The following is a 19,328-nucleotide window of genomic DNA, read 5'->3' as shown; positions in this document are numbered from 1 at the left end:
ACACTCAGGTGAGAAGAAAATCAAAACTTGTTTCTTTTAGGCTATGAGAAAGCTGTATTTAGAAAGATTCAAGTTCACTGAATATTGATCAAACAGCAGGGACAGTAAGAAAGTATCTGTCTTAATTCATTCACTAAACAAATATTTCCTGAACAGCTACTATATGACAGGCAATATGCTTGGTGCTGAAGATACAGTAATGAAGAACCCTTTCTTTGCCTAAATGGAATTTAAACCCTAGAATTCATTTTCATATTCTTATCATACAAAGAGGGCTCTGATATCTCTATTTTTTACAAGTGGTAAAAATAGAAAAGATAAAAGCTTTTTTCCAGGCAGTCAGTCAATAAATAGACCCTATGACTATAAGCAACTTGAGGACAGAGCCCGTATCTGTCTTCCTCACTGTTACATCCTAAGGGCCTAGCACAGAGTGTGGCACATCATGGGCAGTTAACGATCTTCTGAATTAATGAATGAACAGTAGTAAAGGGGACATTTTGCAAGTCAGGGGCTGGAGAGAGAGTTTCTTACCTGCGAAGAGTTTCACTTGATTCGCTGCCTTCAGTGCATTCCCTTAATGAGTTGTTGCTTCTGTTGGCAGAGGGTGGGAGAAGTTAAAGACTACGTGACGTAATTTTAACTTAGTGATCAAACAAAATTGTTCCTCTGGATACTGCTTTTAGACAAATGCAGATTCAAAAGAGTGAGACTGGGGCGCTGGCTCTTCCCAGTGGAGAGAACAGTATGGAGAAAAGCTTGAAGACAGAAGGAAATGAACCCCTTTTGGGAATCAGGAGTAGTCTGTCTTGGTTAGAGCACAATACAGGAGGAGAGCAGGGTGGTGACGAGTTAGGGAGATTCTTCAGTGTCAGCCTGAGAACCATGTATTGAATGCAGCAGATCTGCAGGCAATGGCTTCTGTGTCTGACATGAGTAACAAATTAATATTAGCTCTTTTTCCTTTTTGGCTAAAGTCAGTTCTCAGAAGTTGTCTTTGTTTAGGGGTTATGGACTTCATTTCTTTATGATCCTTTTATGATTTCATTTAAACATTCAGCTATTCAATTATTAATACAAATAGAACTGTTTTCAGTAAGGTTCTCATAATCCTATATTGAGGTTGTTGTAACTTCCTTTCAGACTACCTTTCTCTCAAAAGTTATGTAAGCTATTGTAAATACATGTAAATGTAGAAAAAGTATTCCGATTTTGGAATGGCATACCATATAAATATCTTCATCTGGTTAAACAGCAGTAAAATGTAAAATAAGCAAAAAAAAAAAAAAAAATGGTGGGTCTTCCCTGGTAGCACCGTGGTTAAGAATCCGCCTGCCAATGCAGGGGCCACAGGTTTGAGCCCTGGTCCAGGAAGATCCCACATGCCACCGAGCAATTAAGCCTGTGCGCCACAACTACTGAGCTTGTGCTCTAGAGCCCACAAGCCACAACTACTGAGCTCACACTCCACAACTACTGAAGCCCAGGCACCTAGAGCCCGTGCTCCGAAACAAAGAAAAGCCACCGCAATGAGAAGCCCGTGCACCGCAATGAAGAGTAGCCCCCGCTCACCGCAACTAGAGAAAGCCCGTGTGCAGCAACAAAGACCCAACGTAACCAAAAATAAAATAAATAAAATACGTAAATTTTTAAAAATGCCTATTGTCTCTTTGGTGGGGCTAATGACAGACTCTGGGAGGGCTCACACCAAGGAGTACTTCCCAGAATTTCTGCTGCCAGTGTCCTTGTACCCACTGTGAGCCACAGCCACCCCCCGCCTCTGCAGGAGACCCTCCAACCCTAGCAGTTGAACACACATGTGGACTGAAGAAAACTCACAACCTAAAAGTTGCGAATTAAGCTGTACTCCGGGATCTTACTGAGGACTCTAGCACAGGCGGCAGCAGCTCAGATATCCCTGAGGAGCTTCTCTGAAGAGGATGTGCAAGAACAGCTGTGGGTCATAACTGGGAGGAGTCATCTTTGCATTTTTAACTGTTTCTTTCCGTGTGGAGGAGAGGCTCTTGGTGCACCAGCCAGGTGTCAGGGCTATGCCACTGAGGTGGGAGAGGTGGGAGAGCCTCTCCTCTGAGGTGGGAAAGCCAAGTTCAGGACACTGTTCCACAAGAGACCTCCCAGCTCCACATAATATCAAATGGCGAAAATCTCCCAGAGATCTCCATCTCAACACCAACACCCAGCTTCACTCAACAACCGGCAAGCTACAGTGCTGGACACCCTATGCCAAACAACTAGCAAGACAGGAACACAACCCCATCCATTAGCACAGAGGCTGCCTAAAATCATAATACGGCCACAGACACCCCAAAACACACCACCAGACATGGACCTGCCCACCAGAAAGATAAGATTCATGCTCAACCACCAGAACACAGGCACCAGTCCCCTCCACCAGGAGGCATACACAACCCACTGAACCAACCTTAGCCACGGGGGAGAGACACCAAAAACAATGGAAACTAAGAACCTGCACTCTGTGAAAAGGAGACCCCAAACACAGTAAGCTAAGCAAAATGAGAAGACAGAGAACCACACAGCAGGTGAAGGAGCAAGATAAAAACCCACCAGACCTAACAAATGAAGAGGAAATAGGCAATCTACCTGAAAAAGAATTCAGAATAATGATGGTAAAGATGATCCAAAATCTTGGAAATAGAATAGACAAAATGCAAGAAACATTTAACAAGGACCTAGAAGAACTAAAGATGAAACAAACAATGATGAACAACACAATAAATGAAATTAAAAATTCTCTAGAAAGGATCAATAGCAGAATAACTGAGGCAGAAGAACGGATAAGTGACCTGACGATAAAATAGTGGAAATAACTATTGCGGAGTGGGAATAGAGAAAAAAGAATGAAAAGAATTGAGGACAAGTCTCCCAGACCTCTGGGACAACATTAAACACACCAACATTTGAATTATAGGGGTCCCAGAAGAAGAAGAGAAAAAGAAAGGGACTGAGAAAATATTTGAAGAGATTAGACTTGAAAACTTCCCTAATATGGGAAAGGAAATAGTTAATCAAGTCCAGAAACCACAGAGAGTCCCATACAGGATAAATCCAAGGAGAAACATGCCAAGACACATTAATCAAACTATCAAAAATTAAATACAAAGAACAAATATTAAAAGCAGCAAGGGAAAAACAACAAATAACACATAAGGGAATCCCCATAAGGTTAACAGCTGACCTTTGAGCAGAAACTCTGCCAGCCAGAAGGGAGTGGCAGGACATATTTAAAGTGATTAAGGAGAAAAACCTACAGATGATATGATACTATACAAGATCACTCTACCCAGCAAGGATCTCATTCAGATTTGATGGAGAAATTAAAAGCTTTACAGACAAGCAAAAGCTGAGAGAATTCACCACCACCAAACCAGCTTTACAAAAAATGCTAAAGGAACTTCTCTAGGCAGGAAACACAAGAGAAGGAAAAGACCTACAATAATAAACCCAAAACAGTTAAGAAAATGGTGATAGGAACACACATATCAATAATTACCTTAAATGTAAATGGGTTAAATGCTCCAACCAAAGGACACAGACTGGCTGAATGGATACAAAAACAAGACCTGTTTATATGCTGTCTACCAGAGACCCACTTCAGACCTAGGGACACATACAGACTGAAAGTGAGGGGATGGAAAAAGATATTCCACGCAAATGGAAATCAAAAGAAAGCTTGAGTAGCAATTCTCATATCAAACAAAATAGACTTTAAAACAAAGACTATTACAAGAGACAAAGAAGGACACTACATAATGATCAAGGGATCAATCCAAGAAGAAGATAAAACAATTGTAAATATTTATGCACCCAACATAGGAGCACCTCAATACATAAGGCAAATACTAACAGCCATAAAAGGGGAAGTCAACAGTAACATAATCATAGTAGGGGACTTTAACACCCCACTTTCACCAATGCACAGATCATCCAAAATGAAAGTAAACACAAGCTTTAAATGATACATTAAACAAGATGGACTTCATTGATATTTATAGGACATTCCATCCAAAAACAACAGAATACACATTCTTCTCAGGTGCTCATGGGACATTCTCCAGGATAGATCATATCTTGGGTCACAAATCAAGCCTTGGTAAATTGAAGAAAATTGAAATCGTATCAAGTATCTTTTCCGACCACAACGCTATGAGACTAGATATCAATTACAGGAAAAAGTCTGTAAGAAATACAAACACATGGAGGCTAAACAACACACTACTTAATAACCAAGAGATCACTGAGGAAATCAAAGAGGAAATCAAAAAGTACCTAGAAACAAATGACAATGAAAACACGATGACCCAAAACCTATGGGATGCAGCAAAAGCAGTTCTAAGGGGGAAGTTTATAGCAATACAATCCTACCTTAAGAAACAAGAAACATCTCAAATAAACAACCTAACCTTACACCTAAAGCAATTAGAGAAAGAAGAACAAAAAAACCCCAAAGTTAGCAGAAGTATAAAGATCAGATCAGAAATAAATGAAAAAGAAATGAAGGAAACGATAGCAAAGATCAATAAAACTAAAACCTGGTTTTTTGAGAAGATAAACAAAACTGATAAACCATTAGGCAGACTTATCAAGAAAAAAAGGGAGAAGACTCAAATCAATAAAATTAAAAATGAAAAAGGAGAAGTAACAAATGACGCTGCAGAGATACAAAGGATAATAAGAGATTACTATAAGCAACGATATGCCAATAAAATGGACAACCTGGAAGAAATGGACAAATTCTTAGAAATGCACAACCTTCCGAGGCTGAACCAGGAAGAATTAGAAAATATGAACAGACCAATCACAAGCACTGAAAATGAAACTGTCATTAAAAATCTTCCAACAAACAAAAGCCCAGGACCAGATGGCTTCACAGGCGAATTCTATCAAACATTTAGAGAAGAGCTAACACCTATCCTTCTCAAACTCTTCCAAAATATAGCAGAGGGAGGAACACTCCCACACTCATTCTACGAGGCCACCATCACTCTGATACCAAAACCAGACAAAGATGTCACAAAGAAAGAAAACTACAGGCCAATATCACTGATGAACATAGATGTAAATATCCTCAACAAAATACTAGCAAACAGAATCCAACAGCACATTAAAAGGATCATACACTATGATCAAGTGGGGTTTATCACAGGAATGCAAGGTTCTTCAATATATGCAAATCAATCAACGTGATACACCATATTAACAAACTGAAGGAGAAAAACTATATGATCATCTCAACAGATGCAGAGAAAGCTTTCAACAAAATTCAACACCCATTTATGATAAAAACCCTCCGTAAAGTAGGCATAGAGGGAACTTTCCTCAACATAATAAAGGCCATATATGACAAACCCATGGCCAACATTGTCCTCAAAGATGAAAAACTGAAACCATTTCTACTAAGATCAGGAACAAGACAAGGTTGCCCACTCTCACCACTCTAATTCAACATAGTTTGGGAAGTTTTAGCCACAGCAATCAGAGAAGAAAAGGAAATAAAAGGAATCCAAATTGGTAAGGAAGAAGTAAAGCTGTCACTGTTTGCAGATGACATGATACTATACATACAGAATCCTAAAGATGCTACCAGAAAACTACTAATCAATGAATTTGGTATAGTAGCAGGATACAAAATTAATGCACAGAAATCTCTTGCATTCCTAAACACTAATGATGAAAAATCTGAAAGTGAAATTAAGAAAACACTCCCATTTACCATTGCAACAAGAAGAATAAAATATCTAGGAATAAACCCACCTAAGGAGATAAAAGACCTGTATGCAGAAAATTATAAGACACTGATGAAAGAAATTAAAGAGGATACAAATAGATGGAGAGATATACCATGTTCTTGGATGGGAAGAATCAACATTGTGAAAATGACTCTACTACCCAAAGCAATCTACAGATTCAATGCAATCCTATCAAACAACCACTGGCATTTTTCACAGAACTAGGACAAAAAATTTCACAATTTGTATGGAAACACAGAAGACCCCAAATAGCCAAAGCAATCTTGAGAAAGAAAAACTGAGCTGGAGGAATCAGGCTCCCTGACTTCAGACTATACTACCAAGCTACAGTAATCAAGACAATATGGTACTGGCACAAAAACAGAAATAGAGATCAATGGAACAGGATAGAAAGCCCAGAGACAAACGCACTCACATATGGTCACCTTATCTTTGATAAAGGAGGCAAGAATACACAGTGGAGAAAAGACAGCCTCTTCAATAAGTTGTGCTGGGAAAACTGGACAGCTACCTGTAAAGGAATGAAATTAGAACACTCCCTAACACCATACACAAAAATAAATTGAAAATGGATTAATGACCTAAATGTAAGGCCAGACACCATCAAACTCTTAGAGGAAAACATAGGCAGAACACTCTATGACATAAATCACAGCAAGATCCTTTTTGACCCACCTCCTACAGAAATGGAAATAAAAACATAAAGAAACAAATGGGACCTAATGAAACTTCAAAGCTTTTGTACAGCCAAGGAAACCATAAACAAGACGAAAAGACAACCCTCAGAATGGGAGAAAATATTTGCAAATGAAGCAACTGACAAAGGATTAATCTCCAAAACATACAAGCAACTCATACAGCTCAATATCAAAAAAAAACAACAACCTGATCCAAAAATGGGCAGAAGACCTAAACAGACATTTCTCCAAAGAAGATATACAGATGGCCAACAAACACATGAAAGAATGCTCAACCTCATTAATCATTAGAGAAATGCAAATCAAAACTACAATGAGATATCATCTCACACCAGTCAGAATGGCCATCATCAAAAATTCTACAAACAATAAATGCTGGAGAGGGTGTGGAGAAAAGGGAACCCTCTTGCACTGTTAGTGGGAATGTAAATTGATACAGCCACTATGGGGAACAGTATGGAGGTTCCTTAAAAAACTAAAAATAGAACTACCATACAACCCAGCAATCCCACTATTGGGCATATACCCTGAGAAAACCATAATTCAAAAAGAGTCATGTACCAAAATGTTCACTGCAGCTCTATTTACAATAGCCAGGACATGGAAGCAACCTAGGTGTCCATCGACAGACGAATGGATAAAGAAGATGTGGCACATATATACAATGGAATATTACTCAGCCATAAAAAGGAACAAAACTGAGTTATTTGTAGTGAGGTGGATGGACCTAGAGATGTCATACAGTGAAGTAAGTCAGAAAGAGAAAAACAAATACCGTATGCTAACACATATATATGGAATCTAAAAAAAAAAGAAAAAGAAAAAGTGGTCAGAAGAACCTAGGGGCAAGATGGGAATAAAGATGCAGACCTACTAGAGAATGGACTTGAGGATACGGGGAGGGGGTAAGGTAAGCTGGGACAAACTGAGGGAGTGGCATGGACATATATACACTACCAAATATAAAATAGATAGCTAGTGGGAAGCAGCCGCATAGCAGAGGGAGATCAGCTTGGTGCTTTGTGACCACCTAAAGGGGTGGGATAGGGAGGGAGGGAGATGCAAGAGGGAAGAGATATGGGGACATACATATAACTGATTCACTTTGTTATAAAACAGAAACTAACACACCATTGTAAAGCAATTATACTCTTATAAAGGTGTTTTAAAAATGCCTATTAAGTTGATTTCTAGAAAGTAAATTACTTTAGTACATTTCACCGAAATCCTTTTGGGTTTCAGTTAAACACTATCACAACTTTCCATCAATTCTCATGTGAACTGTCCAGACTTCCCAAATTACCTGGTCACATGTAAAATTCCTGGACAATTAATTAGATTCAGAATCTCAGATTCCTCTCACCTACGGCATATCTCTAATCTCAGGCTTGATTCAGTAATGCAATCTCTTATTCTATCATCTCTGTATAGATAAATGTCACTCTCAGTTAATTATACAAAGAATAATTTCTAGATTCCATGTATTTTTAGAATAATCAATTGCTCCTACGTATTTAACTCTTCTTTAAGGCACAACAGTAGAACTTAGGCCTCCAAGCAAATTTTGCAAAATGCTACCCCTGGAATTTGTCAACTTAGAAATGTTTTTGTTCCTTAAAAGCTTGAGGCTGAGTTCTGGCTTTGGTGCCAAAGCCTAAAATGACAAGGTCATTTGTAGGATTAAAGCAAATTAACATAAACTCTCTAACGGCAGGGGCTAAATATACTCATGTTGAATACAGTTCAATGTAGTCAAGCCCATCATTAGTGGCTGAAGTGATGGAAGTTTGATCAGGGAAGTCACAGTAATCTTGTGGAATGATTAGTGCTGGAAGCCAGGGGCTCTAATGTTTACTTCTGACTTTGTCTCTTTGCCTCATAGAGGGAGGCAACTTAATCTGTCTAAATGTAATCATCTGTCAAATGAGCTTAATAATACTGCCCTGGCTTAGAAGGCATATTATAGAGTTATGACAAAAATGAAAGTGCTCTGCTCTTCACAACAGCCAAGACACGGAAATAACCTAACTGTCCATCGACAGACGAATGGATAAAGAAGATGTGGTATATACATACAATGGAATACTACTCAGCCATAAAAAAGAACAAAATAATGCCATTTGTAGCAACATGGATGCAACTAGAGATTATCATACTAAGTGAAGCTAGTCAGAAAGAGAAAGACAAATACCATATGATATCACCTATATGTGGAATCTAATATATGACTCAAATGAACCTATCTATGAAACAGACAGAATCACGGACATAGAGAGAACAGACTCGTGGTTGCCAAGGGGGGAGGGAGTGTGGGGGAGGGATGGAGGGGGAGGTTGGGGTTAGCAGATGTAAGCTTTTATATACAGAATGGATAAACAACAAGGTCCTACTGTATAGCACAGAGAACTATATTCAATACCCTATGATAAACCATAATGGAAAGGAATATTAAAAAAAAAGAATGTATATATGTGTATAACTGAATCACTTTGCTATACAGCAGAAATTAACAAAATTGTAAATCAACTACACTTCAATAAAAAAAAACTGAGAAAAAATAAAATGCTTGAGAACATTTTAAAAAAATGAAAGCATCCTGCACATATAAGTATTCTTAGATGGAGTGAGAACAGAATATTTCTAACATGTGATTCAGAGAATACAATGTTATGCTAGGTAACTGGACTGTTATTAATATTTTACTACTACTATTAATAATATTATTAATAAAAAATAGACAAATCCAATTAATATTTTGCTACCTCAGGTTAATAAACACTAACTGAACATCTTAAGAAAATGGAGATTGTTTATATAAAAGTATTATGTCAGAAAGTATTATTTTGAGATATTTCCCATATAACCAGAAAAGAAAATTACAATGGGTTATTATAATACTAACAACATATAATTAGTATTATAATGCTAAGAATATAGCATATACCATATTAAAATGCTCTAAGCTAATTTAATAATAGCACACATTAAAAATTTAAAACACTTTTGAAAAGAGTATGAGGATCTCATTGATTTCTGCAGGCAGTGGCTGGTGGACTGGCTGAATCCTTTTTTGGATCTGACTTTTATTAATTTAAGTCATTGCCTAGACTTAATGCCTAGAGAACCAAAGCTTTCCAATTAGTTTATACCTAGGGAGTTATGCAGTTCTCAGGGTTTGAGCTTTAGCTTCACCATGTGTGGTTGTAGGTAAGTCAACCTTTTGGAACTTGTGTTTTTCTCATTTTTAAAATGGGATAAATAAATCCTGCTCTATCTTGTCTCAAACAGACAGTTGTTGTGACAATCAAATAAGATTATGAATGTGAAATCTGTTGGGAACTATAAATTACTGTATGAATGTAACTTTGGGTAACACGTTGCCTTGACTAATTTCTGAGTAGGAAAACTATCGCTATTATTTTCTCTTGATGTCAAGGTGTTTTACTTTTGCTAACTCATCCACTTTTGTTTTCCCTGGTAATGTCCAGATACCCCTCAAAGTTACTGAAACTTCAACCCCCCAGAAGTTGTCCCACATAGACACCGTGATCACCACCCACTGATTAGAGAAGCCTTCCCACTGTCAAGTACACTCAGTCTTACACAGCCACATAGGAGGTCCCCAGAGATGGTGCTCTCCAGTCTTCCTCGCTCTTGCCCAGGCGCACGGGTGGCTCCTCGTTGATCACACTTCTCAACTCCTGGAGAAGCTGTTTCAAGTCCCTCGTTGGATCTTCCTTTGTATTAGGTTTCGTAGAGTGCTGAATTAAAACAATTTACAAGACAAGGACACTTTGTTTTTTTCAGATTCAAATGCCATTTCCTACTATAAAATTAATTCAACTGGTAAACAGAAATTATGGAGGAGAAAGAAGAGGAAATAAAAAACCTGTAATCTTACTACTCAGGGATAATCAATAATATTCAATCAATAATCCACACAGTGCTATATCTAGTCTATAAATGTGTGTATACCTATTTATACATATATGTAAACACAGGATCAAACTATACACATTTATTTTTAAATCCTTTTTTATTTTTTAACTTTAACAATGCGGTAAGTACATCTTACCATGCCATTAAATATTTACAACTACATCCAGGCAAAATAATTCCAATACTTTTGTTAAGGGCTGAACTAATTTTATAAAGCTACAGAACTTTACAAGTAAGGAACTCTCTAGCGATGAGTCAATCTACCCCCAACACTTTACTGATGAGGAAAGAGACATCCAGTATTTTCAAACTGTGTTAGTTGGAGAATAATATAAAAAAGATTTTCAAATAGATAGTATTCCTCAATGAATATTTATAATATAAGAAAAAGTACAGAGGTTCCCAATTGGCACAAAAAGAGAGGAAACCGAACATTAGTCAGAAGTTGCCCTGGTGAGCAGGTGGACTTAGTTGGAGGATGTTCATGGCTAGAGAGGCATCAAGCACCATCAAGCTATTTTAGCCAGAAGTGTCTGTCCCAAGGCAGAGTTACACCTGCCACACGGATTGGTTGCTGAAGGATGAACACTGCAAAATTTTTGTTCTTTGGGCATTACTTTTCTAGGGTCCATGTCAACCAAGTGTTGATGTTACTGGTATAACCCTCACATTCCCCTCCCCCTCCTACCACCACTGATAAACCACATAAAATATCCAGCTGAAGGTGTCAAGAGTTCTAACTGAATGTGTGGTAATTATGATCTTTCCAGTTTACTGATGGTCACCTTACCTAGAAATTACCATGATGAGTTCAGAATTTCATAAATTAGACTCCATTAAATTATGAAATTTGATTTCATTAATTTAAAATATATGAAGATGTGAACCGTTTTTTTTGTTTGTTTTCTGTTTCTGTTTTTTTTGCGGTACGCGGGCCTCTCACTATTGTGGCCTCTCCCGCTGCGGAGCACAGGCTCCGGACGCACAGGCTCAGCGGCCATGGCTCACGGGCCCAGCCGCTCCGCGGCATGGGGGATCTTCCCGGACCGGGGCACGAACTCGTGTCCTCTGCATCGGCAGGCGGACTCTCAACCACTGAGCCACCAGGGAAGCCCTGAACCATTTTTCATAGACTTTATTTTTGAGAGCAGTTTTAGGTTCACAGCAAAAATGAGTATTAGGTACAGAGATTTCCCATATACCCGCAGATCGCACCCATGCTGAACAAGTTTCTTAATCATAAATAAAAGCATTTGTCTCTAAGCAGATCCAATTTCACCAAACAAACACTGGCTTTGTTCCTGTCCTAGCCCTGGTGGACATCATATCTAATGTGGAATAAAACTTCAAAAACCAGGGCTTCCCTATGCATAAGTATATTATATTTGAACTGCAGAAAATAAAAAAAAGAAAGATTTTAAAGAAGCCAGAAAAAAAAACCCTTACCTATAGAATAGCAAGGATAAGAATTACATCAGACTTCTCTTCAAACCATGTATGCATGCGAAAAGAGAGTTGAGTGAAATATTTAAAGTACTGAGAGAAATATTTAAAGTACTGAGAGAAAAGCACCTACCAACCTAGAATTATGAACCCTGCAAAATTATCCTTCAAAAGCGAAGGAGAAATAACAACTTTCTCAAACAAAAACTGAGGGAATTTTTTGCCAGTAGACTTGCTTTGCAAGAAATGTTAAAAGTTCTTTAGAGAGAAGGAAAATTATAAGGTCAGAAACCCAGAACTACATAAAGAAAGGAAGAGTATTAAAGGAAGAATAAGTGAAAGTAAAGAACAAAACTTTTTCTTAATTGCTCTAACAGAAGTTTGTTCAAACAATAATAGCAATAATGTATTCAATTAGGTACGTACATCATATATATTAATAAAATATATAATATAATATACATTACGATATGTATTACTAATATATGCTTATGTATAAGTGAAATGAATGACAACAATGATACAAGGGGCAGGAGAGGGGAATTAGTACTATTTTGTTGTTAGCAGGTACTTGTACTACCCATGACACAGTATAGTATTATATGAAAGCGAACCTGGATTATCTGTAAATGTATATTGCAAACTCTAGGAAAACCACTTAAAAAAGCAGAAAAAAACCCATAATTGATGTGTAAAAGGAGAGAAAAATAAAATCTTACAAAATGCTCAATTTAAAAAAAAGGCAGGAAAAGAGTGAAAGACAAAAATATGAAAGAAAACAAAGGCAATGACAAAAAACAGTAACAAATATGATACATATTAATCCAGCTATATAAATAATCACTTTAAATGTTAATGGTCTAAATATACCAATTAAAAAACAGAGATTGTCAGCGTGCATCAAAAAAAAATAAGACCCAAATATTGTCTACAATAAACCCACTTCAAATATAAAAGCACATACAGATTAAGAGTAAAGAGATGATGGACTTCCCTGGTGGTGCACTGGTTAAGAATCTGCCTGCCAATGCAGGGGACACACGTTCGAGCCCTGGTCTGGGAAGATCCCACATGCCGCGGAGAAACTAAGCCCGTGCACCACAACTACTGAGCCTGTGCTCTAGAGCCCTCAAGCCATAAATACTGAGCCCGCGTGCCATAAATACTGAGCCCGCGTGCCACAACTACTGAGGCCCATGTGCCAAGAGCCTGTGCTCTGCAACAAGAGAAGCCACCGCAATGAGAAGCCCACGTGCTGCAACAAAGAGTAGCCCCCACTCACCGCAACTAGAGAAAGCCCGCATGCAGCAATGAAGACCCAATGCAGCCAAAAATAAAAAATAAATAACAATAAAAAAAAAGTAAAGAGATGAAGAAAGTTACACCATGCTAACACTAATTTTAAAAAATCGGGGGACTTCTCTGGCGGTCCAGTAATTGGGACTTCACCTTCCAGTGCAGGGGGTGTGGGTTCGATCCCCGGTCAGGGAGCCAAGATCTCACATGCCTTGTGGTCAAAAAACCAAAAAAAACATAAAAAACAAGCAATATTGTAACAAATTCTTTGAAAGACTTTCAAAATGGTCCTCATTAAAAAAAAAGTTGGAGTAGCATTAATTTCAGACAGAACAGGCTTTAGAGCAAGGAAAGCGATCAGGGATAAAGAAGGGCATTATATAAGGATAAACAGGTCAATTTTCTTAGAAGGTATAACAAACCTTAATGTGTATGCACTTAACAGTGGAACATCAAAATATGTGAGGCAAAACCTGACAGAACTGCATGGAGAAATAGATGAATTCACAATTAGTTGGAGACTTTAATAACCTTCTTTCAAAAATGGAAACATTCAGCAGGCAGAAATTCAGTAAGGATATAGTTGAACTTAACAACACCATCAACCAACTGGATATAATTGATACCTAAAGACTAATTCATCTAAAAACAGCAGAATACATATTCTTCTCAAATTTACATGGAACATGTAATTTGGGGCCATAAAACTCACCTTAACAATTATTAAAGAATAAAAATCATACAATGTCTACTCTAGGAACACAATAGAACTGAACTTGAAATCAGTAACAGAAGGACAGCTGGAAAATCCCCAAATAATTGAAGATTAAACAGCACAGTCCTAAATAACACATGTGTCAAAGAAGGTATATCAAGAAAAATTTAAAAATAGTTTGAATGAAATGAAAATGAAAATAAAACTTACCAAAATGTGTGTGATATAGCAAAAGTGGGGCTTAGAGGGAAATTTATAGCACTGAATGCACATATTAGAAAAAAAGAAAGATCTAAAACCAATAATCTAAGCTTCTTTGGGAATTTAGGGGAAAAAAGAGCAAATTAGATCCAAAGCAAGCAAAGAAAATACAAATAAGATTTAAAGCTGAAATCAATGGAATTAAAAACAGGAAACCAATAGAGATAATCAATGACCCAAAAGCAGGTTCTTAAACCTGCTTTTTATTAAAGATCAATAAAATTAGTAAGTCTCTAGCCAGGCTAACTAAGAAAAAAAGAGAGGATACAAAAATTTCTATCAGAAAGAGGTGACATCACCACAGATCCCGTGGACATTAAAAACATAATAAAGGAATATTATGAACAACTCTGTACCCACAAATTTGATAACCTAGATGAAATGGACCAATTCCCTGAAAGACATACTCTGTCAGAACTTACATAAGAAGAAATAGAGAATCTGAATAGGCCTATATCTACTAAAGAAATTACATCAATAATTAATAACCTTTCAAAACAGAAAGCACCAGGCCTAAATGGGTTTACTGCTGAACTCTAACAAACATTTAAGGAAAAGATTACACCAACTCTCTACAATCTCTTCCAGAAAATAGATGTAGACAGAATATTTCCTAAGTCATTCTATGAGACCAGCATTACCCTGATACCAAAACCAAAAACACTAGAAGAAAAGAAAACTATAGACTAATATCTCTCATGAACATAGATATAAAAATATTTGACAAAATATTACTAAGTATAATACAACAATCTATTTTAAGAACTACACCCCACAATCAAGTGGGAATTATCCCAGTTATATAAAGCTAGTTCAACATTCAAAAATCAATTAATATAATCTATCACCATCAACAGGCTAAAGAGGAAAAATCTCATGATTAAATTAATAGATGCAGAAAATGTATCTGACAAAATCCAACATCCACCCATGATAAAGTATCTCAGCAAAAGGCCATTTACAACCAACCCGTAGCCAACATAGTACTCAACAGTGAAAAGCTGAATGCCTTCCCACTAAATTCAGTAACAAGACAAGGATGTCCGCTCTTGCTGCTTCCATTTAACACAGTAGTGGACGTCCTAGCCACAGCTATCAGACAAGAAAAAGCAATAAAAGGTGTCCAAATTGGAAGGGAAGAGGTAAAAACATTTGCAGACGACGTGATACTCTATATAGAGAACCCTAAAGTCTCTACCCAAAAACTATTAGAATAAATGAATTCAGCAAGGTTGCAGGATACAAGATTAACATACAGAAATCTGGTCCATTCCTGTACACTAATAATGAAATATCAGAAAGAGAAAGCAAAACAAAATCCCACTTAAAATTGCATCCAAAAATATAAAATACCTGGGAATAAACTTAACCAAGGATGTGAAAGACCTGTACTCTGAAAACTATAAAACACTGATAAAGGAAACTAAAGATGATTCAAAGAAATGGAAAGATATCTCATGCTCTTGGATTGTAAGAAGTAATCTTATTAAAATGGCCATACTATCCAAAGCAATCTACAGATTTAACACAATCCCTATCAAAATACCCCATGACATTTTTCACAGAACTAGAACAAATAATCCTAAAATTTATATGGGACCACAAAATTGCCAAAGCAATCCTGAGAAAAAAGAACAAAGCTGGAGGTATAACCCTCCCAGACTTCAGACTATCCTATAAAGCTACAGTAATCAAAACAGTGTAGTACTGGCACAAAAACAAACACATAGCTCAATGGAACAGAATGGAGAGCCCAGAAATAAACCCAGGCACCTTCAGTCAATTAATCTATGACAAAGGAGGCAAGAATATACAGTGGAGAAAAGACAGTTTCTTCAGTAAGTGATGCTGGGAAAACTGGATAGCCACATGTAAAACAATGAGATTAGAACATTTCCTCACACCATATACAAAAATAAACTCAAAATGGTTTGAAGACCTAAATGTAAAACCTGAAACAATAAAACTCCCATAAGAGAACATAGGTGGAACATTCTTTGACATATTTTCTTGTATCAGTCTCCTAAGGCAAAAGAAATAAAAGCAAAAATAAACAAATGGGACCTAATTAAATTTAAAAGTTTTTGAACAGCAGAGGAAACTTTCCATCAACAAAATGAAAAGACTACTTACAGAGTGGGAGATCATATTTGCAAATTATGTGACTGACAAGGGGTTAATATCCAAAATACACAAACAGAGCATATAACTCAATATCAAACAAACAAACAATCCAATCAAAAAAATGAGCAGAAGTCTTGAATAGATATTTTTCCAAAGAAGACATACAGATGGCTAACAGGCAAATGGAAAGATGCTCAACATCACTAATTATTAGAGAAATACAAATCAAAGCCACAAAGAGGTATCACCTCATACCTGTCAGAATGGCTATCATCAAAAAGTCTACAAATAGAGAATTCCCTGGTGGTCCAGGGTTAGCACTTGCTGCTTTCACTGCAGGCCCAGATTCAATCCCTGGTTGGGGAACTAAGATCCTGCAAGCCATGCAGTGCAGCCAAAAAAAAAAAAAAAAAAAGTCTACAAAAACAAATGTTGGCAAGGATGTGGAGAAAAGGGAACTCTCATACACTGTTGGTGGGGACATAAATTGGTGCAGCCACTATGGATAACAATATGAAGGTTCTTTAAAAAACCAAAAATTGAACTACTATATGATCCAGTAATTCCACTCCTGGGTAAATATCCAGAAAAAACAAAAACACTAATTTGAAAAGATACAGGCACCCCAATGTTCACAGCAAGTAATATTTACAATAGCCAAGACATGGAAGCAGCCCAAGTGCCTATGAACAGACAACTGGATTAAGAAGATGTGACGCATATATATACACACACACACATACACACACACACACAATGGATACTACTCAGCCATAAAAAGGAATTGTAATACTGCCAGTTGCAGAAATGTGGATGGACATAGAGAACATTATGTTCAGTGAAATAAGTCAGACAGAGAAATTGTTTAGATTCCACATAAGATATCACTTATATGTGAAATCTAAAAATATAATACAAATGAATATATATGCAGAACAGAAACAGACTCACAGATATAGAAAACAAACTTGTGGCTACCAAAGAGGAGAGGGATGGGGAAGGGACAAATCATGGGTATGAGATTAACTACTATATGTAAAATAGATAAGCAACAAGGATATACTGTATAGCAGAGGGAATTATACCCATTATCTTATAACAACCTATAATGGAATATAGTCTTCAAAAATACTGAATCACTATGCTGTACATCTGAAAGCAACACAATATTGTAAATCAACTATATTTCAATTTAAAAATAATTATTTACAGTCTTGAAAGGGGAAAAACCTCTCAGTAAACTAGGAATAGTGGGGAACTTCCTCAATTTGATAAAGAACACCTATAAAAACCCTACAGCTAACATCACACTTAATGGGGAGAAGCTAGATACTATCTTGCTAACGTCAAAAAACTAGGCAAGCGGCTTCCCTGGTGGCGCAGTGGTTGAGAGTCCGCCTGCTGATGCAGGGGACGCGGGTTCGTAACCCGGTCCGGTAAGATCCCACATGCCGTGGAGCGGCTGGTCCCGTGAGCCATGGCCGCTGAGCCTGCGCGTCCGGAGCCTGTGCTCCACAACGGGAGAGGCCACAGCAGTGAGAGGCCTGCATACCGAAAAAAACAACAACAACAACAACAAAAAACTAGTCAAGAATGTCCCTTCTCATCACTTCTGTTCAACATCATATCGGAAGTCATAGTTAATGAAATAAAAAGAACAAAAAGGAAAAAAAAGGTGTACAGATTTGCAAAGGAAGCAATGACTGTCTTTCTTCACAAATGACATGATTCGCTATGTAGAAAATCCCAAAGAATCAACAACAGTAACAAGAAAACTGCCGGAACAAATAAGAGATTATTGCAAGGTGTCAGGAAACAAGGTTAATAAACAAAAGTCAATTGCTGTATAAGAGCAATGAACAATTGGATTTTAAAATTAAAAACACAATACCATTTACATTAGTACCAAAGATATAGAATTCTCAGGTATAAGTCTAACAAAATATGTACAAGATCTACATGAGTAACACTAAAAAATTCTGATGTAAGAAATCAAAGAAGAGCTAAATAAATGGAGAGATATTCCATGTTCATGGATAAGAAGACCCAATATTGTTAAGATATCAGTTTTTTCCAACCTGATTTATGAATTAAATACAATCTTAATCAAAACCCCAATAATTCTTTAAATTTTGTTGATATTGACAAACTGATTTTAATGTTTATATGGGAAGGCAAAAACCCCAGAAGAGCTAAGACAATAGTGAAGGTGAACAAAGTTGGAGAATTGACACTATCCAAGTTCAAGATTTACTGTAATAAGACAGTGTGGTACTGGTAAAAGAACAGACAAATAGACTGATGGAACAGAATAAAATAAAGATCCCAGAAATAGTCCCACACAAATATAGCCAACTGATCTTCAACAAAAGAGCAAAGGTAATTCAATAGAGAAAGGGCACTATTTTCAACTAGTGGTGCTGGAAAAACTTGACATCCACATGCAGAAAAAAATGAATCTAGATGCAGACCTTATATCCTCCACAAAAATTAACTCAAAGTGAATCACAGACCTCAATGTAAAATTCCAGACTATAAAACTCCTAGAGGATAATATAGGAGAAAATTTAGATGACCTTAGGTTTAGTGATGACTTTTTAGATACAACATCAAAAGCATGATCCACGAAAGAAAAATATCAGTAAATTGTACTTTATTAACCTTAAAAACTTTTCTTTGTGAAAGATAATGTTTAAAAAATGGAAATATGAACAACAGACTGGCAGAAAATCTTTTCAAAACAGATAACTGATAAAAGACTGGTAACTAAAATACACCCCAAAAAAGAACCTCTTAAAATTCAACAATAATAAAAAATTTTAAATGCCCTTTCAAAAATGGGTAGAAGTTTGGAACAGACATCTCACCATAGAAAATATGTATATGGTAAATAAACATATGAAAATAGGCTCAACATTGTATTTCATTAAGGAATTTCAAAGTCAAACAACAAGATATCATACTACACCACACTCCTCTTAGAATGGCTAAAATCCAAACACTGACAACACCAAATGTTGTCAAGGATGGGGAGCAACAGGAACTCTTATTCACTGCTGGTGA

At 36.9% G+C, this 19,328-nt stretch overlaps 1 protein-coding gene across 1 annotated transcript in view; it reads right to left on the bottom strand.

Annotated features, from left to right (window-relative positions):
* The window catches only part of CCDC158 (coiled-coil domain containing 158), a 77,808-nt gene that overhangs the window by 14,299 nt on the left and 44,181 nt on the right, over positions 1 to 19,328 (bottom strand). Inside the window, exons 17-19 of the mRNA XM_065878100.1 lie at positions 10,091 to 10,248; positions 7,851 to 7,910; positions 535 to 594 (exon numbers count right to left, since the gene is read on the bottom strand). Coding sequence (XP_065734172.1) covers positions 535 to 594; positions 7,851 to 7,910; positions 10,091 to 10,248 — 278 coding nt within the window. The remainder of the gene's footprint in view (positions 1 to 534; positions 595 to 7,850; positions 7,911 to 10,090; positions 10,249 to 19,328) is intronic.

Source organism: Phocoena phocoena, chromosome 5 (genome assembly GCF_963924675.1).
Source record: "Phocoena phocoena chromosome 5, mPhoPho1.1, whole genome shotgun sequence".
Lineage (NCBI taxonomy): Eukaryota > Metazoa > Chordata > Mammalia > Artiodactyla > Phocoenidae > Phocoena > Phocoena phocoena.
This window is presented reverse-complemented; position numbering and strand designations above follow the sequence as displayed.